At 37.4% G+C, this 25,094-nt stretch overlaps 1 protein-coding gene across 1 annotated transcript in view; it reads left to right on the top strand.

Annotated features, from left to right (window-relative positions):
* WWOX (WW domain containing oxidoreductase) overlaps window positions 1–25,094 on the top strand; it is a 527,331-nt gene that overhangs the window by 120,405 nt on the left and 381,832 nt on the right. The window contains 2 exon segments of the mRNA XM_065664014.1: window positions 10,616–10,801; window positions 14,415–14,679. Coding sequence (XP_065520086.1) covers window positions 10,616–10,801; window positions 14,415–14,679 — 451 coding nt within the window.

Below are 25,094 nucleotides of genomic sequence, written 5' to 3'. Positions count from 1 at the left end.
TTGTCATTTGAAATGCAATGCAATGCTGTTATTTCTGTGGTTTATTATTATTCCCCCCTTCCTGCCTGTGATTTCTGTCTGTCTTTTAGTATTCCTGGCTCGTTGTCTAGATATACCTTCCTCACTGGGTATTTCCTCCAGGAGTGAAGACCTCAACCTTCATTCCATGTGAAGGCAGTGCTAGGGTTAGGATGAGAGTAGGAAAAGAGGTCTTAGTGCATCTATATAACTAGTTTTGTTCAAGTTACCTCTTTTATCCACATCTAGTGTTTCCTCTCTGCTGGTTACCAGCTCAGACAGTTGATTGAATGTCTCTGTTATGGAAAATCAAATAAATAATCTATTTATAATATTGTTCTGAGCTCAGATGGATTGGCATTAGCTGATTTTTGTGAGGGTGGAAGAGAAAGACCAACCAATCTTTCATATTAGGCTTTGGGAACTAAAAAAACATTGAATTGAATCTCCTGTTCATTGAGTGGGCACAATGTGAGGAATTATGGTTGGTATTAATCCATTTTATAGACAAAATGACTGCCCTCCTGTGATTGTATGCAACGTAGCATTTAAATTTAGCCAGCATCAGTGTTTGATAGTTCAGGGTCTGTGGGGTTTGGTATTTGAGTAAGAATGTAGATTTGTGGATGTGATACTTTGGTATGCATTTCTCAGTTTAATCGCCACGTATTTGACTAAACCCAGCATACTTTAATTGGGGGACAGCACTAATGTTTCGGTTCTAAATAGCTACCTATAAATATTGTCAATATTTACAATCATGGTGTCATGTCATTTGCCTGATCCTCAGCATGAGAACACTTCTATGATCAAAACAGCAGGCAGAAGTGAGCACTGAAGTTACAGATGGAATTTTATTTGCATCTTTAGTTTTGATTGGTACACAGTGCCACTTGGTTTGAATTAAAGTTATCTTCAGCCAAAGAGTAAGACATCATTTTAATGTTCTCAATGTTCAAGGAAAAAAAAAATATCCTGAAAAATCTTGGATTATCTTAGAGGTAGAAAATAGTGTTTGTCAGCAGCTACTACTTGGAATTTTCTGAATTGGTAGAGCAATTCACAGTTATGTAGGACTTCCACATGTAGATTTTCACTGCAGTTATTTTCCTATACTTTAAAATAGGATTTTTGTTTTGTTTTGCTTTGGTTTGATTTGTTTTTTTCTGCCAAGAATCGGCATTTGCAAACAGTTTGTTCACTTACACTGCATGTAGAAATATGGAAAAGACAGCATTTACGAATTATGATTCTCCATTTGGAATTTCAGTCTTTTCTTATTTCCCTGACCAGACCCAAAATGGAGAAGGCCAGATTTTCAGCTGGCCTCCTTAACTGAGGCCTCAAACTCTATGAGTACATTAATTTTTCATGCTGCAAGCAGAAGCACTCTGAAATCTTGTGGGTGCAATTAAGATTTCAGAGCCTGCTGAAAATTCACTCCAGAAAACTGTTTTTCTTACATGTATTACGACTGACATATTGCAGGTGTGTTGGTTTTAGTTCCAGTTTAACCACGATTAAATCATACACATTGTGTGATAAATTCTATTCATGCATATAAATACATATGTAAAAATGGGATCTGTTTAGCACATTGTTGCGTAGATACCTTAAAAGATCCAGAAAAAATGAATATATAATTTAAACAAATTATTAGTGATGCCATTATGACAATATGCTTAATGATTCTGTTGTAGATGTATCTCTGTCATGGATGATAGTTGACACTGTGTACTGTCTTTCCAAATTTAAACATATTTTCTAACACTGAACAAATCTGTTAGCTCTTTGCCATTTATAGAAATACTGTTTGTGAATTAAAGCTAGTAACAGTTAAGCTATGGTATTTGTCTTTTCAACTTGGAATACAGTTGGTGTTTTGACAGTGCCATTGAGGCACAAACTTCTGGACAACATTGTACATTTTGAGATATCAAAAAATATCCACATAGAATTAAGAATTGAAGCATGCATAGTTCAGAAGTTACTGTTGCAGACAGCACGTATCTTAAATTTAAATAAGATCAAAGGCTGACTGCACTTGAAACATACATAATAATATTAGGGTGAAACTTTTTTTCCTCCCTTTGTGGTGGTACTGTGCCTTATTAAAGCCTAGGGATTGGCTTTCTGCATAAATACTGTTTCTTTTTCTTTTTTCTTCTGTTTTTAAGCTCTTGTACACAATTACCCCATTGTGGTAGCATGTGTCAAGTCATGTGGATCCAAAAACTGTTTTCCATATTTTTTAAATTAAAAATATCTCCAGCTTAGCCCCTCCCACTTTTAGAGAGGCAGAGATCATATTTTCACCAATCACCTTTCATTTCATCTGCTGTTATCATGGAAATATCTCCTGCCTCAGAACATTTTTTTTTTTTAAAGTAAAAGTTATATTAAAAAAAAGACAATTCACCATAACTTTGTGTATAGTTGCATCTACAAAATGTCAATTTTACTAACAGAATGATTTTGTTAGGTGTTTGTTACACAGTTTTATGGATATAACTGTGCTGCCTCAAAATCTTGAAAACTTGATGCTTGTTTTTTGAACACTTTGCACTCTTTTCAGTGTAACCTAATGAAGAAATCTTGATAACTCCCCAGTGGCTTTCTGCTCAGCACACTGGCTGTTCTGGTTCCTATTCGAAGCCCTGTGTTTATACCTAAGCCTAAGCTGAGTCTAAAATGACTCATAAAGCCTCTGTGTCATGTGAAGGCTGGTTTGGGTATTTAAGGAAGTAAAATACATATAAGTTAATATGCCTGATTAAAATATATTCTGGCACAGATAAAACAAGGATTTGGCAGCATTATAGCTTAATAGTTTTTAAGAAGATCTGTGTGTTTAATTGATGTCTTCTAGAAAGTCTGAGTAGCTATTTAATTATATATATATTAAAACATATTTAGTCTATTTAGTTAAATGCTTTCTATGGGAGATAATTAAAACACATGAAGGCAGAGTTTTCTGGCACTTGGGTGTGGAAGCCTTCGTGCTGACATTAGCCAGGCCACGCATACACCGCGTGTCTTAATCTTAGAATCCAGAAATTTGCGCTGTAGTCTGAGAAGGTTGTATTTCTTCATTAAATGTTCCCAAGGTACCAAAAATCCCAGAGGATGTCGAAGTACATTAATTTTTATCACAACATGGGAACTTTCAGGTGTGAATGGCAACGTGCAGCTGCAGGCGCTTTCTGAACTCTATTACTGCTCTATATATCTCTAGGCAAAACAGAGGAAGGAGTTGTCATTGGCAGGTGTAATGTTCAAAATGCATGAAGTGTTTTATTGTTTGAATGATCAAGCGTGGTCCCAAAAATATTTTCCAAGGAGTTAAGTATTTTCAATGGGAAACACCACGAATATGTAATAAAAGTAGTAATTGACCTTCCGTGTGAGTTGTTACTTTCTTTTTTCTAACAAGTGCTTACTGTGTACAAATGAAATTTGTACGTTTAGAAGTACGCACAGAAGCAACAAATCATTCCATGGTTACTGCAAAAATAGATGTTCCTTTACAGCTGGCTTAAGCTTGTTTGTAACTGCTTGTGTATACGTGTAAATAATGATTTGTTATTGGGATTCTGAGAAAGATGTATGTGTCTGCTTGGAGGTAGCAAATGTCCCTAGGTGTGCTGGTGAATGAAAATTAACAGATTCTGGATATTTTCATTGCTGCTGTCTCCTAAGCATCAGGGAGATTTAAAACAAAACAAAATATCATTTGAAGGCATGGCAAGGAATAGAACAAAGTGCCCCTCTTATTCTGCCAGGGCTTGAGAAAAGAAAGAGGATGCAAAATGGGTATGCCTAAAGGGTGTAGAAGTAGAGAAATTAAGTTGCAAAGCCCTGTCCGGCTCTCTTCTACCCCAGCCTAGCCCTGTGACTTTCAGAATCCGTTCATACTAATGTACTTTGAGGCCCTTGAGATACAGAACTAGCAAAGATGAAACATTTACAAAGGCAGTCATGGTTTGTTGGATGGATTTGGTTTGAAATGTAGTCCTGAGGAGGCATTGAGGTGAGGGAAGAGCAGTACTGACACCTCTTGTTAATAAGTTGTTATCAAAAGCAAGTGATTTGCTGATGTAGTGATACTAAATAAGAAAATGTTGATTAAAAAGGTCCTAATTTGTCAGATTTCTATCATCATATACCATTCAAGTCCAGGTTGGACAGAGCCTTGGGTGACATGGCCTAGGGTGAGGCATTCCTGCCCATGGCAGGGGGGTTGGAACTAGATGAACTTAAGGTCATTTTCAACCCAAATCATTCTATGATTCTATAACTGCAGTGTATAAATTAGCCAAGTATGGGAGACAGATCATGTCAGGAAATTAAACCTCATCTCTGTGTTTCTTACTTTGTGTGTTGTCCTTGTGAAACTCATGCAGGAGTGGAAGGAGAACTTCCAGCTTGGATCATTTGTGAGGGAAGGTGCTTTGGCCAAAGGTTTGACTAAGGCCAGTTTGAGGTCCAGATTACAAATGTTGAAAGTGTTAAGGTTAAATATTTAAAAATGTTAAATGTTTAAGTGTTTCTGTATTTAATATTGGGTCTGAATTTCAGAAGTTCAACTTTAAAATTTTCACTACAGCTGAAATTGCTTCTGTAACCCATTAAGATGAAGAATAGGTCTTTAAAACTCTTCTGTCCCCCTACAGGTAAAATGACATTTTTTCGACAAAGGAAGATAATTTACTAATTTCTGGAGAAATAAGATGATATGGGGTTTTTTTAGTTGGTTTTGTTTTGATTTGTTTTGGTTTTGTTTTGGGTTTTGGTTTTTTTTTCTTTCTTTCTCTGTATGTGTAAAAAGGTAATACAGTGAAAATAAGGACTAATGGATGTTTTCTGTTTATTTCTAAATCTGTTGAGACGTCTGTTCCTTCTCCAAACTTTTATGAAATTGTATACTGAAGATTTTATAGTGGTAATGAATAATGATTGAGAGATGTTTGACGTATATGGCCGTATGTAGATAATATATTATGAAGACATAAGGGCAGCTGCTCATAATAATTCCCATGTATTTGGTACAAAGGAAGAAGCCGAGCAGTTTAAGTGCACACTCCCATTAATCTCTTTGAAGTGGGGCAGAAGTATTTGCTGATCAACAGTGTCAAATCCTGCAAAGAAATCCAGTAGGATCAATTTCAGAGAATTTTCCTTGCTTCTAGCAGGAGGTCATCCATCAGGGCTCTAAGTCCTGTGTTAGTAGCTTGCCTTAAAATTAAGCCTGTCTGACGAGGATCCACAATTCTGTCAGCTGACAGGTGGCAAAGAGGGTCTTTTTGCTGACTTTTCCATCAATATTTTTAGAAAAAGGGAATTTTGACATTAAGCATAAATTTGCAAAAGCATTGGTTAAGCAATGCTCTTCTGTTTGTTTTCATCACACAAGTACATATTTTGGGGCCATTGTTAGATTATAAATGGTTCTGAGATTTCCTGCTGCTGCCTGATTCTTAGTGATTTTCTTGTTGCTCAGTTTCCCGTCAGTGCTGCTTGTAAAACTGAGAGGGATTTTTGGAGAGGGCTGTCTAACTCGCCCTTTTTCTGGAGAGCCATTAGCCTAGCCTGCATGTTGGTTATTTCCTTTGTGAACGTAGCCATTCCCTCACAGAAGGAAGTGCCATTTTCTAACTTACAGAGAAAGCAACATGGGTGATGTTATGGGATGTAAAAGTTCAGTGGGCCATGACTTTGCTTCTTTGTGGAAGAACAGTCACAACTCTGCCTTCTTTGCTGGCCGTGACATAGACTTACAGTTGCTTATGGGACTTTGGGGATATGGCAAGGCCTTTTCTGTTGAATTTCTGCGTAATTCCAAACAGTGTGAACTTTTCAAATCACTTGAGAAGTGCCCCAGATGGTGTGACATTCTGCTTCATGGGAAGATTTGAAAGTATTCCCTTTGCATAATTTCTGGTTAACTATTTCATTACGCTTGAAGTGAGAGAACACCAAAGCCAAGAACTCTGTTGACATTTTGGCAGTGCTTGTTTAACCTCCTAGTGCACAGGCTACATTTGTTGAAAAATATTATTCTTACCTTTGCAAATCATCAGTAATTAATTCCCTTGGAAATATCTACTGCTGCACACAGCCAGCTTGGGAGGCTGCTGACAGATCGTAGCTTTACATCAGGTGCTAACAAATTGATTATTAAATTTCATAACTAACTGATTCATAGCAATAACTTAATTTCTGTACCTCTCTAATGTATTCACTGACTGTATTTTCAAACAGTGCAGGACATCTGGATTGCTTTGCTGCTTCTAATGGTGAATTGAGCGCAGCATATGAGATGTGAATGGCTTGCCCAGTGCAAGGGTTAGTAATATATCACAGACGTGTGAAATGCACAAGATGTTAAATTGTTATCAGCTGGGATATTCACTATTAAGAATGTCCTTGTTAATTCTATATGCTTTTTATTTCCAATAAATAGTAGCTACAGTTACCGGTACAGTGGGTTTTCTTGAAGTAATGTGCGGCTTGCAGTTAAAGCAGTGTATTCCTGAGTCTCAGTCATGCTGTGAAGGATAAGAAACGGTGCTACGATGGAGCAGCTCATGTTCAAGTCCCAGTGCATACTTAAATTGTAATGGTAGGCCATGTTAGCTGACTTGGTGTGATGTAAGTCACTGACTGAAGGCATTTTAAGGAGGCATAGGGGTACATATTCAAAACACACTGCAAGGTTTTGACTATACAGTGTTTACAGAGATACTGAATAGGAGTCACGGTTAGAGGGAGCAGCATGGTTTAGAGTAAACTCTAAAGAAAATTTTCCTTTGCTGCTGACATTTTTTGTTGGACTTTGCTGTGCCTTTGATGTAGAAATACAAACTATTTTAAGCCGAGGGGGGATTTTTTTTCTTTAGGCTCAGGAGGAAGACTACTGCAGATTGTAGCAATGTTTTTAATGAACTTGTGAAATCAAGGTCATAGCTCTGCTATCACTTAAAAATACTCCTGCCATAAAGCAAAGCTGTAGTGCCAGATGTGTGGTGTGAATTGTCATGTATCTTAAAAATTTGGTTCCTGCATAATGATATATTCAGTGATACAGAGCTCTGCACCATTGAGATTAGAATCTGTCATCTGTGGCTGAAATTCATAACGATATGGTGGCCGTTACGTAGCTAATCTCATTAATTTCCTGGTGTGTAAATGTCCAGGTCACAAAAACTTAGACGGCAATTTTCAGTAATTGGACCTTTGTTAGCAGTCTGTTGAGAGACACCGATAGCTTAATGGACACAGATCCAAATCTGAGAGGTGGTTCTTTCTGAGCTGCAATGAAGCACAACAGCAGTATCTATTGATACAGTGGTTTAGGTTTCTCTTCTGTGGTGTTTTCTAGAGAAATCAGCTTTTAACCATTTAAAACTACTAATGCTAATTAAAATAAAGGAATTCTAAAACGGAATCTGATACTACCTTTTCAATATGCTATTAGTTTAAAATGCCTCTGTATTTATATTTCTTCACAGATTTTTATAATAGAGTATTGTAAATACTATTAACTCTACGGTCTTCTAATTTTAATTACTTTTACTTTAAAAAGAAATTAGAACAAAATGTTTGAAAAATACAAATCTCATGAACAGGACTGAAGCATAATTTTCTCTTATAAAACCCAATTAAATGCCCTAAACAATTTAAGAGTGACTACATTTTATAGTTTTATAATTCTAGAATTGTTTTTTAATTACTTGAGCTGACAGATTTAGGTATAGAGTGCATATTTTGCCTCTGGTAGTTATTGTGTATTTAGAATTAATGAAGGACACTACGATTCAGATAGGTGGAATATAGTTTTGGTTCATATCTGAGTTCTTTCTCTCTTATTGCAGTTGGTTACCTCACAGTGCTAATGACGTCTATCCGATAGAATTAAGGTCCTTTAAAAAGTGCTATATTTGCTTTCACAGGGAATGGTGATGGTATTTTTTGCATTACTGCTGTACTCATATATTTCAGTCCTAATACAGGAGGCTCTTACGCCAAAAATTGCACCTGTCTTGAAGAAGCTTGTTCCTTTTTCCTAGCAGCTTTACAAATGTGTAAAGTAATTATCACTGGAGTTTTTCATAAACTTTCAGAAGAGATGGTGAATCATCCAAAGTTTTCACACGTGCACATGAGAGATCCTTGCCTGTAAAAAGGACAGTCCCTCTCTCTCTGCAGTTTCTCTTGTGGGTGTAGTATGTATGTGAAGGTATTATGTGTATAAGTGTTACTGACCAAAAGGCAAATCAGAAATTCAGGACTTCAGAAAATGAGCTTCCCAAAGTATGCACGTTTCATACTGCTTCTGAAGCTTTTTGTTCAGATTTTCCAAGTTGGCACACGTACAGATATTAGGTTGTTAACTTTGTATTAAAGCAGACTACATTGGTAACTTCCCAGCAGGCTTGAAGTTGAAATTTATTTTAATAAGGAAATACAGCCTATTGTTTATGTCAGTGCTTATGCAGCTGAAAAGGTACATCTGATTCCCCCAGAAATGTCTTCTTGAAAGCTGGGCTATCAAAATCTCGGGTTTTCAAACATGCCTGGAGGAATCTAATTACTGAGGTTTGTTTGACAACCTGGGGCTTCATGTTTCGCATTCTTTTCCGGAATTCCTTTTGCAGATGCAGAGTTGGAGTATGTGTGTCCTTCAGCCATATAGGAAAAAGAACTGGCTCTCTGTCTCCTGTCATCTTTCGTGTGTAGGGCTGCAAGGAAGGACTTGAAAAGAACAGAGCTATTTTTCCTAGTTGTGCTTCATTTATTGTCTTCACAATTAAAGTTTATGTTGGGTGCTTGATTTTGTATCATGGGATTTGCCCAGTTGCAGTAAAGATATAATAGGCGGGAATGGGCTAGACAAAGAAATGTGTTAATATTCTGAAGTGAGGACATCCCATGTACTAGTGCGCTGTTAATGCAGGAAGGAAAGGTGTTTGTTTGGCCATCATTATTTTATGTGACCTTTCTATTTAATTATATTATAGCCAGGGATGCCAGATGCAGGCTCTCAAGCCTGAGGTTTACAGCTCAGGTGCATTTGCTGAGGTCTGTGCATCAGACTAACTCAAGGACAAGAATACACTGTCAGTGCCAAGGTTGCTCCAGAGATGGAACAATCTAGCAAATGCAAACCCATCTGAGGTCCAAGAACCAGAGTCTTGTGTTTCACAAGGATTTCAAAAAATACAAAAAGAACAGAAAGGGTGTTTGTCCTTGATCTTGTTTTGGAAATTGGGAAGGCTTCAAGGCGTGTTGTATCCTGAGATTACAGTGGAGACATCAAGGAATTTGAAGTTTTCTGCATCTGATTTTTGCATGAGAGGGGTATGTGACAGTCTAGGTTCTTTCTTACCTTAATTTGGTAGAATCTTACCCTTTGCAAAGCAAATTAGGAATGCTTCACTTCAAGTTCCTTCATTGTAACATCTCTATTTAAACTGGGCTGGCTAGCTTCAGTGAGGAAGGGTTGTGTCGCTCTCTTAGAACCTTAGAGAGGTTCTAGTCTCTCCTTTGTAGTGTGTGCATTTTTCCACCAAGGATTACAGCTTCTGGAGGATGTTTTTATTTTCCATCTCAGTCTTTTTCAAATTGTATTTTTTTAACAGCTTACTGCACATGGTGCAACAGTTTAAAACGTGGGCGTACGTCTTATTGCATTGTGTCTTTATATTTTAACCATTTTCCACCTGCCAGTTGTGCAGATGTGTACCCCATATAAGAAAGTGACAGGAGTTGCTTCTCCCTTAGGAACAGTTTCTTTTCTAAATGCCCCAGAAGGGCCTGTTTGGTGGATAGCAGTTGGGAGAGCAGTATCGTTGTTCAGCTATTTTTGGTGACCTGCCTATGATATCAGTCAGCTATCCACTAATCACTATTGTTGTGAATATTCAGGACATATGGAGTTTGCTGTGGTCCTTGAGGTATGAAGTATTACCATTCTACTTGGTATTTTTGAGGGAAGGGGAGAAGCCGTAGGGTCTTGCTGTGGTGTGCTGTAGTGGGCTAAATAAAGTAGATTCAGATAGTGAGAAACAGAAGTTAAAACACTCTCTTCTCTCTCCTCCACCTGTCCCTTTCCCCAGCCTCAGATTCACCCCTTCATCCCAGCTCCTCTACTTTCCCCTATCCTGAGCAGGGCAGAAGGATGAGGAGTGGTGGTCAGCACACAGCATCTCCTCCCTGCTGTTTCTTCCTCCTCACGCTTCTCACTGCAGCACTGGGTACCTCTGCCTCCTTCTCTGTGCCTGCAGCAGCAGCTCTCCTGTTCTCCTCCTCCCACCATGCTGCTCACCCTGCTCTTTCACACTTTCTCCCCTCGCCCCTCTCTGCCGGATGTCCTTTCCCCTCTTCCCAAACACTTTTGCTTTCCCCGAGGTGCCACTAGTGTGTGTGCTGTGCCCTGCGATGGGGCTGCCATGCAGCCGGACGTGCACAATGGCAGAGAGCCCTCATACCTGCGCTGAGGCATGGCTGGCCAGCTCACATAGGAATGCAATTACATGCATTTCATTGAGATTTCTGTCTTCTGACTCACTTCTCTCCAATACCCCTGGTTACCCAGGCCTCTCCACATCCTGATCTGCAATGCTGCCGTGTTTGGCGTTCCCTGGGTCTTGACGGAGGATGAGTTGGAGTCCACCTTCCAGGTGAACCACTTGGGACATTTCTATCTTGTCCAGCTTCTGGAAGATGTTTTACGCCGGTCGTCTCCTGCTAGGGTGGTGGTGGTGTCCTCCGAATCACACAGGTTGGTGAAAGTTAGCTTTGATTTAGCTGAAACATTTAATCCTGAAAGCGCAGAATGGTTGCGGCAGAACTGTGAAAGTTTTTGGAAATGCGTGGCCTTGCTCTTGTAAAGCGTTTGCTTTTGAATAATCTTTTTAGAAATAGAAGCATTTCTAATGCCTCTGGATGTTACCGGATTTGGCTCTGTTGCTGCATAAAGCATGTTCTAGTTTTATAATGGTATGTAGATATTTTTTGATCATTCTTTGTATGAATGCAGATTTTTGCTGCATTTCAGACCACTCATTGATTTTGCAAGGAGATGGAATAATAATTGATCAAATCTGAATGGCATGACCCGTATTGATTTGTCATTCAACAACTTCAACATCTTACCAAGAAGAATGTGCAGTTATTTTAGCAGGAGAAACAATGCAATTAAAAACTGCTAGATGAAATCCAATTGTTTTATAATGAGAAATTAGGGAATTCAATGCAGACATTAGCTGTATAATTGTAAAATGAGAAGTAGTGTAGTTAATACATATTAGAAATCTGGCCATGCCTCTTTTGGTGAGTTTTTTTAATTAAAATGTTAGATGCTCATCTTTTCTACTGCCAGGAGAAGTAAAGCTGGCAAAAACGATGTTGGTGAGGTTTGCCTTATTGCAGACATGCTTGTGGTGTTTGTGTTAACAACTGAAAAGGTGGATTTGATTTAAATGAAGTTCACTGTGCAAAATGCATTCCCCAATTCTGAATTTTAGTGGGCACAAAACACTTACTGCCTTCCAATTTAGTTCAGGGTCTGCAGGATTAAACCTATAATGTCCAGCTTTAAACATTACTGTTGATTTCTATTTCGCTTTTGGGCATGTGTGTCTGCCCTAGCAAGCCGAAAGGAAGAATGTGTAAGTGCTTTTTTATTTTTTTCCCCCTGCCTTCATATTTCTGAAATGTTTTAGTGACCCAGAATGAAGCTTATTTTTTTAATCATGTTTCCATAAAATGTAACCCCAGGGACCTGGTAGAGAGAGACCAGCCAAGGGTCGGGCTGAAACCTTTATCACTTCCAAACACAGGGGCTTATGGTATAAATGACACACTGCAGATAGATTTACTTTTACCATTTTAAATTTATGATGGCTGAAATGAAAGAAAGCAATAGAAAATGCCAGTAATAATCCTCCCCAGTGTTAAAAGACATGAAATGTCTAGTAATTAGGTGGTAACAAAATCTGGACATCCTTATCTTTGCAAATCACACCAGGTTTCTGAAAGCAAGTAGCAGAGTCCTGTGAGGAGTGAGGGAGGCTACTGCGGGGCAGGCAAGATAGCTCTAGAAATAAATCTGCCAACTCCAATCACTTGCCAGATGTGGAGGGCACAATGGGATACGTATAAATGAGCTGTTATTTAATAGGAGATTATGTTGAATTGTCAGCTGCTTGTTCCCCTTTTGTAAGTTTCCATCTCTGATAGTATTTTAAATGACATCTTTGTTTTTCACTGTATTAAGTGCTATCTGTAACTAGACCACGCATCTCTGGACATCTTTGTCTGTGTTTTCAAAATATTTTTGAAGTGCTCATTGTTAACTCAGTAAGATCAGCCAAGGTTTGTAGAAGCCCATCAAAAAATAATTACCACCCATGTTTGAATAAAATGGTAAATGCAACTAGTAAATTTCCCTTTTTCTAAGGGGTCCAATTCATGTATTATGGTATATCTTAACACTAACACTTAGTTATTGTAAATAACTGTGCTGTTCCCCACCCCCAGTCTATTTAATGGCAAGAAGTTGATGTAAGGAGTTAGTTTAGACATTAGGTATTATTGGGTAGTAGTACTTTCTGACCTACTTGAGAACTCTGAGCCTTAAACTATGTTGTAAAACAGAAGTGTTGGTATCTAATTACTTCCATAAACCTTGGCTGGATCTTTTCACTGGAGTCAAGACCCCCTGTTAGGGGAAAAATAAAGTCTCCTGTTTGGAGAAAATATTATACTAGACTGCTCCAAGGCAAAATATTTATTTGCCTCTCTGGTTCTTCGTTCATTTCTAGTTACTTCTCTGGATTCAGCACAAATGGATTCTGTTTAAATTAAGCTTTTGGGTACTTTAAGCACATCATATTAAAATCAGAATAATAAATAGTTGGGTTTCCTTCTGTATTTATTTCTGTGTTGTTAATTTGATTGTACAGCCCTTATCCTACTGAATTCAATGAGATTGCCGACATAAGTAAGACTGACTCACATAAGCACACTTGTAGGGTTGGATTCAAAATATGCCATCGTATTTCCATTATACAGGATTTTATTTATAGATTATTTTTGGTGTACTGAATGATCACTTGAGGAATGAATATAGGAAATTCCTCCCAGAATAGTACCATTAATTTCAGAAATGTATTTTATCTAACTGAAAATTATGAAAAGAAATTTTGTTGTTGAAATTGAAGGGGTAATTCTGCAAGATACAGAACATCCTGGATTCCTCTTGAGTTCAAATGCCATAGTTGCTTTTCTCTGAGTGTATTATAATTCTGCTCACAGACTGAATGTAGAAATTCCAGCTGATCTCTTCATTTCTGGGCAGAAGATGCAAAATTAGTAAAGATATTTTAAAACATTTTTCTAGTGTGTACTATAATTATGTTTATCCCTGTTCTTTCCAGCTGATTCTGAAAACTCTAAGTATTAAAAAGAGCTTGCTAAATCCGTTTTATTTTTAGTAGCTCTTCTGAATAAAACATAGATCTGTAACTAAATGTAGTATTATTTTCAAATACTAAGATATAACAGTAAATTGATAAATTAGAATTGGGGAGAAAAATGCTATATGGAAACTTTCTTCATCTAAATGTCTTTAGAACATTCACTACTTTGTTATTTAAAAAAAAAAAAAAGGAAAGAAACAAACAGCTGGTGTTTAATGACTCTGTCAGACCCAATTAAAAAACATCAACTAGTTACTTTGATTTGTGTTCAGCCATGCCATGGGTATACTTAAAAACATTATACTCTGCCAGAACTCATTTTGGCTTTGTTTACATTTATCTTTTAAACATATAAGACTATTGATGGCAAGTTACCAAGGTTATAACCTCTTTATATTCATCAATTTTTAATCTAAAAAAGAGGCTAAGAGGCAGTGAGACTCATCCATAGCTACTTGAACACTTAAATGAAAGTGTGCAGTATGTGAACACTGGATGAAATAATCAAGGGAAGGGAAGAAAGGGAAATGAAGGGATGCTGGTTTTCTGTGCTCATGATGCAGTTATTTTATACTACATTATTTCCTCCCAGTTGACTGTGCTTTCATGAATCTATGGCAATTTTTTTTTATTTAAAATAAAATTATTTGTATATTACATATGATGCTTTAAATCATGAAAACCTTTTGTTATTTCAGTTTCTTAATAATTTACTTTTGATAATTATTCAAGATCATTTTGCCATATTATATGGTACTGTTCCCTGGGTCTCAAACAATTTCCAGTAGATACTTTTAACTGCTAAATGAGTTGTATCTGGCCAAGTTCTACTCTGTTGTCTACATTTTATGTTCTTTATAATGAGAGCAAAATTAACTCTGGGGTATCTAAGGCATATTTACTGGTTTTTAGATTTACAGAAATTAAAGACTACTCTGGAAAACTCGATTTCAGCCTGCTTTCTCCATCTAAAAAGGAGTATTGGGCTATGCTGGCCTACAATCGTTCCAAGCTTTGCAATATACTGTTCTCCAATGAGCTGAACCTACGCCTTTCTCCCCATGGGGTGACGTCTAACGCAGTCCATCCTGGAAATATGATTTACTCCTCCATTCATCGTAACTGGTGGGTGTATACCCTGCTGTTTACCTTGGCTCGACCCTTCACCAAGTCCATGGTAAGTGAGTCACAGTATTTCACACATATTCATTTTTTCTAATCAGGGGAGTGAAGTTATAAAAATCCAGATTTATGTATCTGCTTTAACCTATTGTCTTTTATTACTATGACCCTGATTTTAATTACAAGAAGTCATTAGTTCATTAGTACACATTAGTGAGGTGTAATTTTTAGAGAATTCTTCAGTCATTTAAGATCAACTTTGTCAGTCTTCAGTAAAGGTAACTTGTTAGGTGGAATGCATGACTTCCTTGTTTGAATACATGATTTTCACTGTGATTAAGGTAGTTGAACATCTTAGGTATGGGATAGCTTAGAGTTATTTCTGTGCTCAATATATGTAAAACATCAAAAAAATTGCTTTGGTTTTTAAGTGGAATACGCTTGACTGCATTTTTTATGTAAACAGATGCCCTAGTTAAAAAAGATACTACAGACATTATTAATGGCTAAAGGAAAGTGCCTTCAGTGGTAAAAGCACCTTCATTCATATTTAAAAATAAAAACAAAACCAAAAACCCAACAATTTGCTTGATTCTTCCAAAGCACCAAAGGCAATGGGTGTTTTCCCTTTGTCTCCATTGGAGTGGGATCAGGACGTAATGAAAGACTGCACAGTTCTTTCATAACCAACAGTATAAGGCTTCGTTAGATGAGAATTTGCAGCATCACCAGTTACTCTTATCTCTGGTCCTGGCTATTTATCCTCTTTTTAGGCAGAAGATGGCTGTTGCTTCATTGAGAACTGCCTTCCTTTACCTTTCTGACTCTTTCTCATCCCTTATTCACTGACAAAGAAGGGTATTCCCAAAAGGGAAGCAGGGAGAGGGAGTCTCCCCTGAATGTTTGCAGCTATGAATCAGGAAAATGAGAAGATTCATACCCCTGCAGAACTGATCTAGGCACAACAATTTATTCAAGCCCAAACCAGGCCCTTTTTGCAGAAGACTTCACAAGTGACAAGTAGTTGTGTTGTAACATAACTTACTGTCTGCTGAGCTGGGGGTTCAGACCAATTAGCTTTATTTTAAAAAGAGCAGAGAAGAAATTGTTAAGGCAGAGCAATCCATCCTTAAGTAGCTTAATGTACCACATAAGCTATAGCAGCTGACCAAATCGGTGGTGGAACTTGCATGTATACATGCGTAAAAAAGTTTGCTTCTAATTTTCATTGTCATTTAGATAATGAAATTAATCTCAATTTTTACCATGTCAGTGTAAGTAGAAACAACATTTATAGTGTTCAACACTCTGCTTACACATCCAAAAAAGAACAGCTTCTTGAACAATGTTGGATCTCCAGTAAGACCCGTGGAGCAAAAATAAAAACACTCTAGTATGGTGTACACTGATAATATGTCAGTCAGGGGAGTCTTCACACCTCTAACCTCTGCCTGCAGTCTGCAGGCTGCACATATGCAAAACCTATTTATGTCCATGATATTGGTAAGTGAGCATTCTGGCACCCTGGGACAAGTAATATCTTTCAACAGCATGTTTTTTTTTGACCAGGACCTTTAAAACCATGTCTCTGCTGTGTTAGGGATAGTTTGTAAAACAAATGCTTGAAGTTCTCCAGAGAATGGGTAAGTGAATGTATGCTATCAATGTCCTGTGAAAAGGATCCAGCCTGTGGAACTTTATGAATTGTTAGTTTTATTTACTCTGACATGGCTTCACAAAGGAACCTTTTGTGTATGTTGCTCAGAATAACCTCATCCTCTAAGGAACAAAATGAACAATGAAGTTAATTTTGGATTCTTTAAAACAATTGATAGATTTTTTTTTTTTCTAAATAGTAATCTGTTTATTTACGGGTGGTATATGAAAAAGAACGCAAAATATCAGCACTGAATAATAGCACACTCCAGTTCAAACCCAATCACTTCAGTCTTTTGTGTTTGTTTGTATTTCACAGAGGTTATTTGAATGTTGTGCTGGAAGGCATGGAGGGTGTGAGTGTAAGCATCAGGTTTATAGCTTATATTCTGATATGAATTGTTATGTTCCCCTGAACCTTACCAATATTTTCATTGCCAGTAAAACTATAAGAGTGCCCCTTCCTGGGCAGGCAATCCCGCTGAGCTGAAGCTCTCAACATCATCAGTGTAAGAGTTTCTCTGTTTAAAGTTTTGTAGGGAACAAATGATTTGCTGCTTCTCTTTGTTTTAGGGATTGCACTGTCACGAACGTGGGACAGACTTTGTTGAGGATCTTTTGGGGGCTTCCTCTCAGTATTTCTGTGGCAGCTCGCCTCAGATTTTAGATGAGTGTTTTTGTCAGAGTACTGTGTGTATGTCTTAAGCTTAAAGCTGCAGTCCAAAGGTTGTGAACTGTATGTTCCTGTATTTTGCAAGGATGTCTGCATTGCACAATGCAGCATGATGCAGCAGCATTTAAAGTAGTTGCATCTGAGCAGGGTCCCTAACTGGAGTTAAGATATCCGTGTCAAGGTTGCGTGGAGAGAGGTAAGGCTTATCAGTTCGGGCAAGGTGACTTGCAGATATGCCTGTACCAGTTTTGGTCTCTGAGGCAGTAGCTTTAGATGCTGCAGCATTGTTGTACATGGAGAACCTAATCCTTCTGAAGCCAGTTTGAAGCTCTTTGCTACGTTTTGACCTCTAAAGACTCTTGGGATCTGTGTAGATGCATGCATGTATGTATATACATCTAGATGTATATATATATATACAGACACACATGCACACACACACAGAGTGCAGCTGCACATATGGGATTGTAACTGGGAACTTTTTATGTTATTGAAAAGCTGTTAATGAAAAAAATAATCTCATCTTTAATTTGTATTTCATAAAGATAGACTTACTAGATGTTCTGTGAGTGGTGGACAGCTAAAAGTTTCAGATCTTTTGGTAACTTTGAAGCTAGAGAATTAGAAAATATGTTTCCCTACTATTTATTTCCAGAACAATATAATTCTTACATTATATCCTGGCTGCAATTTGCTACTTCACACATTTGACTTAGTTGTCATAATTTTCTGTGGTACTTGTAAAATTATCTATTTAACGTTCACTTACTAGAAATCATGACGTTTAGTAGTTATTCTGTTTTGTTTCCAACAACGAAGAAATATACATTGTGTATCCAAAATGTATTTTTTTAATGTGGTTGTTCAGTTCTTGAGTGTTGAATAGGTGCACTTTGGTTGATGAGAGTATTTTCTTCAGAAATGCATGCTGTTGCCTACTGTGAATCACCATCTTGGGGAGAGGTCATGAAGCCTCTGGCATGTGGCACTTGGGTTATTCGGCATGACAGAATTTAGCTTAGGAAACACTGCTGGTAACCGTTCAGTTTTAGCTGATTCCCTGAAGAGTTGAATAGTCTAATATCACACTCTTACTTACCTGTTTGCTGTTATTTGCTGCAATTTTTGTGACTTCATTTCAGTAATCAGGACACTTTATGAAGTCAGGCTGTTTTAACTTAAAATCTGAGTTTTCTAAAAGAACAAACATAGGGTTTATGTCTTTCAAGTGTGAGGTTTTTTGGAACTCAATTTTAGTTGCTTGTGTAAATGGTCATACCTTACTGCAGTAAATTCAACTCCACATTTTGCAAACTTGTTCTGTGTGTGACTAGAGCATAAAAATTGTGTTATGTTTCTACTGGTAATAGTGAATTCTTGTGTGGAATCACAGAGAGCTGTCTCGCCAGCTTTTGAAACAGCAGAATATTTAAATCACTGATAAGTAGAGCTGAAACAGAAAGCTGAGACTATTCCTTTTTTCCCACCCACCTTTTTTAAGATCTAGAATCTACAAGGATTTGCTAGATAGAAATGGAGAACAAGTCTTGTTTTTGTAGTAAGCAGTAGTTGCAAGTAAATTACTGTTTTATTATTGTAGTAACTGTAGCTCTAATAATGTTCAAAGGGCTTCTCTTTTACTTACCACTATATAGTTACTGAGTAAATTGGAGAAGCTTGTAGTATAATTAAATGTCAATTGAAACAAGTGGCCACTGTAAATAACAGTTTGGAAGAGAAGCTCTGAACTTTACTGCATAGGCCATGCATATGCTTAGCTGCTTTGATCTAAGGGTTTACGGTTCTACTCCTCAAGCTTTTTCTCAACTTCTTCTTTTCTTTTTACCTCTTTCTTCTGTTCTCTTTTTCTCTTCTTTTCTCCTTCTGTCTCTCTCTTCTTTCCTTAAAAGTTGTCTCTAGTGCAGTTTGACTAAGTTGTTTATTTTGTTTTAAGTTAATGCTAAGTCATTCAGGACCCATCTGATTTGTTCTTATTTACATACATGATTAAAATTAAATACATTCATTATAAATTTGGAGCTTACACTAGTATGCTATCTAGTGTCACCCCCCAGTGATTCTTTGAGTGTACAATGACATATAAAATTAGAAGCAGAGTGCCATTATTGCACACTTGTGATAGTCTTACATAGAACCAAATATTTTTGTTGGCAGGTAATAGAGCAGAAAGAATATCATGTGTTAGAGTAGCAAGAGCTTAACAGATGTTTCAGTGAACTGAGTTTTCAAATCCTTTTACATTAAGAAATGGCTAGAGTTTGTAGAAGTTCTGAGACTATTGGATTACATTTCCTGTTGCACTGCAAAGCCAGCCATTGTGCTAGAGTTTTAGCAGATGTGTTACCCCCTTCTAATGGTTGGGAATAAAACGTTGGTTCTCATACTGAAATATACATTACATCTAGAAGAGCTCAACCTGTTGCCTTAAAACAGCCAGTTAGCTGCAGTAAGACCATTCTGGCCTTAATTTTTCTTTGTGTAAGAGACTGATACTTGAACTGCTCTTTGATCCTCCTCCCTTAAAGATGGTAGCTTTTCAGAATGGGATTTTGTATTTAAAGTATTTGCTATTGGTAATTATAAGGAATATTTTTAAGGGTCCCAAAGTCCTTTGCATATATTAGTCTTTCATAAAACAATGAACTGTCATTCTGGTATTATCCCAGGAGTGATTTAGTCAGCGTACGTGTATTGGTATCCTCATCTGGGCAGAATGAAAACCCCTGTGCCTACAACTGCTTCACTGCTTTTACTTTTGCCACATGTTGGAAGTGTCTAAATTTACACGTCATGTGGTGATTTATGCTCACATGTAACATCAACTCAGAAATGCTATTCTGGCAAGAGATGAATCTGCATCTATAAGAATAATTTTCTCCTACCTGGTGATCACATCTGTTTGATAAAAGCTCAAAAAAGACCCTGCAGTCTCGTCATCTCTTTCTCCCCTGTTCTTTACTAAAGAAGCTGGAATAACCCTTAGAGCTGAGGATAGTATTCCCTCCTTGAGAAAATATTTTTTGCTGTCCAAAGATCTGTGTGGGCTTCGTTGAGTTGATGTTGGCTTCCATTACTGAATTCACAGTTCAGGCTGAATTCTGCCCTCAGCTGTGCATATTCAGAGCAGTCATGAGCAGGGCAGGTATGTGCGCGTTTCAGCATAGAATTTGGCATGTATTTCGTCCCTAAAACATTCCTGAAAATGCACTGGGGTTTCCTGAAAAGCAATAAATAGTTGCTTTGAAAAGAACCTCGCAGTTTAGATTTGGTCAAAATGGCAGTTTCTGTTCTCAAATTGAGTATTGGGCAGAAAGTGAAAGAGGCTTGGAGAATGAAAGGGGATTAACTATCTACTAGATATTAGCACTTGTTCTAGAGAGTGTATATATCATATATACAATTCTCCTGTTTTATGAGTTAATGCCTAAAGTGTAAATGGTAAAGCAACGCTAAGCAACAGCTCTCTTTTTAACACACAGAACTGTCTCTCTAGTAACATGGAAGGACAGCTGTTTTATTGAACCCTGACAGTATATACTTCCTTGTGGAGTACTGTTTTTTAAAACTGATTTGGAAATTAGATAAAGGAAAGAAGGCATTTGTGGAAGAATATTTTTATTGGTTGTAACAGGATGGTAAAGAGATTCCTCCAAAATAGTTGTGAATAATTTTTGAAGAATGGGCCAAAATTTATTCTATTCACATAGAATTTCTGTATCCTAATTAGGAATGAAATAAAATATAATCTAGTTTATTATCAAACTTACATTAACTGATATGTATTTTAACTTCCTGCTAAAATAAGTGTAGCACGAAATATGAGGGCAAATTAAATCTATTCTCCATAACCTACACCACAGGAATGGAAAGTCTTTATGAAAACCTGTTCAGGTGCCAAACACCACAGCTCAGGATCTCAGTGTGCAAGGCAGTGCTCAGTGGGAGCAATGGCCATGGTATTTGCTGTGTCCAATACACCCCCATAGCTGTTTTGAGGGCAGCTCTGTTATGTCCTATAGTTTTGTGAAGGAAGTAAGGAATTTCTTTCTCTCCCCCTAGATCCTTGCAGCATTTCAGAATGTCCTGCCAAGTACGTGGGCTGCAAGGCAGGGAAACATTTGGTCCATAATGTTTTATATTACATGTAATTAAATTAGAATCTGAAATTAAAAAGCATGTTTCCCTATTTTCCAGCCTGGAAAAACCTTCTTGGATTAGAAAGCTATATATACACCTTGTGGAATGTCTGAATACAGGTCTGAATTGCCCCAAAATGCTAATCTTCGTGCAACCTCACATCCAGCCCTGTCTGATACCTTATCGTCTCCTGCCTGAAACCTGAACATTGACCTCATAAGTAGTTAACAGCAGAGAACATAATATTGCTTTCTGAAACTTGCAGAAAGTCAGTCTTGCATTCAGTTATTTTCATTTCTTGACCCAGATTTTTATACCATCTAGAAACAGACCTCTTTATTGAATAACAGGGGAGTATCAGATTCTTGGGTATAAGCTGCATTACAAATAAAATAGTGAATGCTTAACGAAAGGTTTCAAAAGTAAATCCTTTTTATTTTTGCACTCTGGTGTGATGCATCCATAATTTCTTTCTTGTCTGAAAGGCCCAGACTTTCCTTCACTGGAGTTCTTTTCCTCCATTCTTTTGTAGTCCTGAGTTCTTGTTTTTTTCCTACTCTTCTTCTTCCTCTTTCACTCACCATCACTTGCAGAATTAAACATGGCTGAAGTGCTGTGGTGTCGCTGAGGTGTTTTGCAGCATTGATCTGCTCAGAATGTGTTTGAGAAGCCATAACGAAGGAATTTGCTGTTGTATTACAACTGTTGAGGTCCTTGGGTGACAGGCAAGGTCCTGCAGTCTGACAGAAGCAGCTGAACAGGAGAGTTAGCTTTTATTTTGTCCCTTGACCTTAATTTTTTTTATGTCATAACTATACTTACTATTAGGAATTTAGAATAGAATCATAGAATAGATAGGGTTGGAAAGGACCTTAAGATCATTCAGATCCAACCCCCCTGCCATGGGCAGGGACACCTCACACTAAACCATAGCACACAAGGCTCTGTCCAACCTGACCTTGAACACTGCCAGAGATGGAGCATTCACAACCTCCCTGGGCAACCCATTCCAGTGCCTCACCACCCTCACAGGAAAGAATTTCCTCCTTATATCCAATCTAAACTTCCCCTGTTTAAGTTTGAACCCATTACCCCTTGTCCTATACCTACAGTCCCCGGTGAAGAGTCCCTCTCCAGCACTCTTGCAGGGCCCCTTCAGATACTGGAAGGCTGTTGTGAGGTCCCCACGCAGCCTTCTCTTCTCCAGGCTGAACAGCCCCAACTTTCTCAGCCTGATTTGTCCCATCCCTGTGGTAGTGTTGTTGAGCTCTTTCTCATAGTGAAACATCATTTGTTTTATATGCTGCAAAAATTGATTATTTACTGCAATAACTGAAAAGAAGTAGGGGATTGATTTTCCATGGGCCAAGATGACTGAAATTTAGAACTGTGAATTTGAAGTGATCTTTTTAGGTGATCAGGTAGTGGAATTCAGTACTTTCAAAGTGCGTGAAAGTTCTAGTGTGGTTTTTTTTTTATTTTTGTGATTGTATTATTTTTGCTTGCTGCTATACAGGTATTCTATTTTTCAAAGTCAGGTATTACAAACAGATGTGAAAGTAGGATGAAAATTTAAAGTTTGTGGGGGAAAAAAAGGGTTCTCATGGTAATCTGTATTTTCACAGTGCTCTGAAAAACTATTTTGTTTTTTTTTTACCCTGTTTTTTTTTTCAGGGAAGAAAATCACTATTAGCAGCACTAGATAATACTCTGGATTTATATGTGTGACCTCTTGGCCTCCCTTCCTTCTGACTGATTACAAATATGTTCTTCTCTCTCAAAAGTAGGTCTATGCTATTTTGCCACATAGATCTAACGTTTAAACTCTGGCCATGGACAGGTTTGTGACACTTCTGCAAGCCACACACAAAAAAGTATTCTTTGTGTGCTTTTCATAAATCTAATGTTTTTTGACAAGCATCTCTAAGAAAACAGCAAAGCATTTGTCATATAGCTCTGTTAAAAATAATAGATTGGGAAAGAGTATGTAAGGGAAAACACACAGTGAGGAACTCCCCTGAATGTATTACTCAAGTTGCATAAACTAAGAAGTAAATGTGTATGTTCTTATTTTTTTCCTACCCTTCACTAGCAACAATAACCATAGCTGGGAATAATCAAGGTTAAAATTTAGTGTTTTCCTATATTAAACACACAATTGAACTTTAATCTCTTGAAGATCTTTTTAAAAACTAAACTGGATTGCTTCTGTTTTGTGTTTTTGTGTTTGGTTTGTTTTGTTTTTTTTTTCATGCGTTTATTTAGTGGTAATGCAAATGTGTAGCTGTTAACTTGGGAACATGGCAGCTATGGTCTAAAATAGTTTCATAGTATGTGCCAACCTAGGTCGTCGTATCTCTGAAGGTTGCAATACTTGCCTTTGCTAGTTGTCTTCTTTCACCCACTCTTAAACAGGCTTCAGATTATGCTAGTATATAATTATATTGATAATTTTAAGAAGATCTGGTAAATAAAAGGGATTTTCATAGCATGAGTCTGTACTTTTTGCCTAATAAGGGTTTAATCTTTGACGACTTTGTAGCCTGGGTAGCAATGAGAATTGCTAGCTGAAATTACAGCTGAAGAGCAAATACAGTTGTGCCCAGAAGTTCTCCATAGCCTTTTGCTTTGTTGCAGAGCCCTTTGAATGCCGTTGCAGCACCCCAGAGCCATGTGGGTGCCTCTCACTGCACCCCAGAACCCTGCGGTTCCAGTACTGCAGATGAGGTGACCCAACCCTGCCGGTGACTCCACAGTTTCTCATTTGTGTGCCTGAGCAAGGTCACTTAGACAGTTTGTTGTAAATAACATGGTAACATCCAGAGCTCCTTAGTTACCAGCTAGCACATAAATCACAGGATTATTCATTTTCTTTAATAACAAGAGAGTAATAGAGGTAATGTTTTTATGAATGAGATAGCTGTAGTCAAGTTCACTGTAGTTCATTTATAATGATCCAGTGATCTGTTGCTAGGATTCTAGAAAGATAGTTTCAGATATTCACAGTGATAAAACTTGAGGGTTTAGCTAACTGTGAGTTTCTAATAACTTTTTATTAAAAAAGGTAGTCCCTAAAACCTCTTTTTAAATAATGGTTTTCAGCTTTTTGGACAGACACAGATAGTGTGCAGTATAGCTTGAAAATAAATTAAGCACAGCCAAATGCAGGTTATACATGGCACTTCAACTGAACCACGTTTTCAGCTATTGAAATTATGGTGCTTTGAGAGATATGAAATGTAAAAAACAAATCCCATGATGGGTAAGATGTGAGACAGCAAATTTGAGTTCCATTTCAAACTGTTGCTGTCTAACAAATCATAGAAGCTGTGAGAAGACCTTAATGATGGAACAGTGGGAAGTTAGGAATAAATGGCTGTAAGAAGTAGTTGTGCTTCATTAGTGTGCTTTTCACTTTCCCAATTATCTTCTTGTAAATCAAGTTTCTTAGTTCAGAGCCCAAGAACTGAAACATTTTTGGCTACGTTTTTTTGTTTATTTTTTTTGTTTTTTTTTTTTTTTTTAATGTAAATCTGCTGTTTACTTCTTAACTGAAGAGGAATCAAATTCAAACTCTTCCTATATCACCAAAATCTGAACTCAGGTCTTCTTGTCCCTGTCACTTGACATGGAAAGTAGGCAGTAATTCATCTTTGATTTTGTCGTAGCTCTTTCTTCCTTGTGTTAATATGTGCATATACATACTTGCCGGTACTAAGCCTTCTAGTTAGCTCTTTAGGAATTAAAACTGCTAATCCACACATCTAAAGTTCAGCAAAAGCAATGTTTTTGGACAAAGTTTAGGTTTTGTTTGTTTGACCTCTAGAATTTAAAATCCTATTTAAAATGGAAAATGGTTATGAAATGAGATTCCATAATTGAACATTGTTACCCTCTATCATTTGTGAGCATAACTCACAGAGAAATATAAATTTTGCGGATTCTAGAACATGGTTTGTCTTTCCTTACATTTTTTTGAAGTT

This window comes from Lathamus discolor, chromosome Z (assembly GCF_037157495.1).
Source record: "Lathamus discolor isolate bLatDis1 chromosome Z, bLatDis1.hap1, whole genome shotgun sequence".
NCBI classification, from domain to species: Eukaryota; Metazoa; Chordata; class Aves; order Psittaciformes; family Psittacidae; genus Lathamus; species Lathamus discolor.
This window is presented reverse-complemented; position numbering and strand designations above follow the sequence as displayed.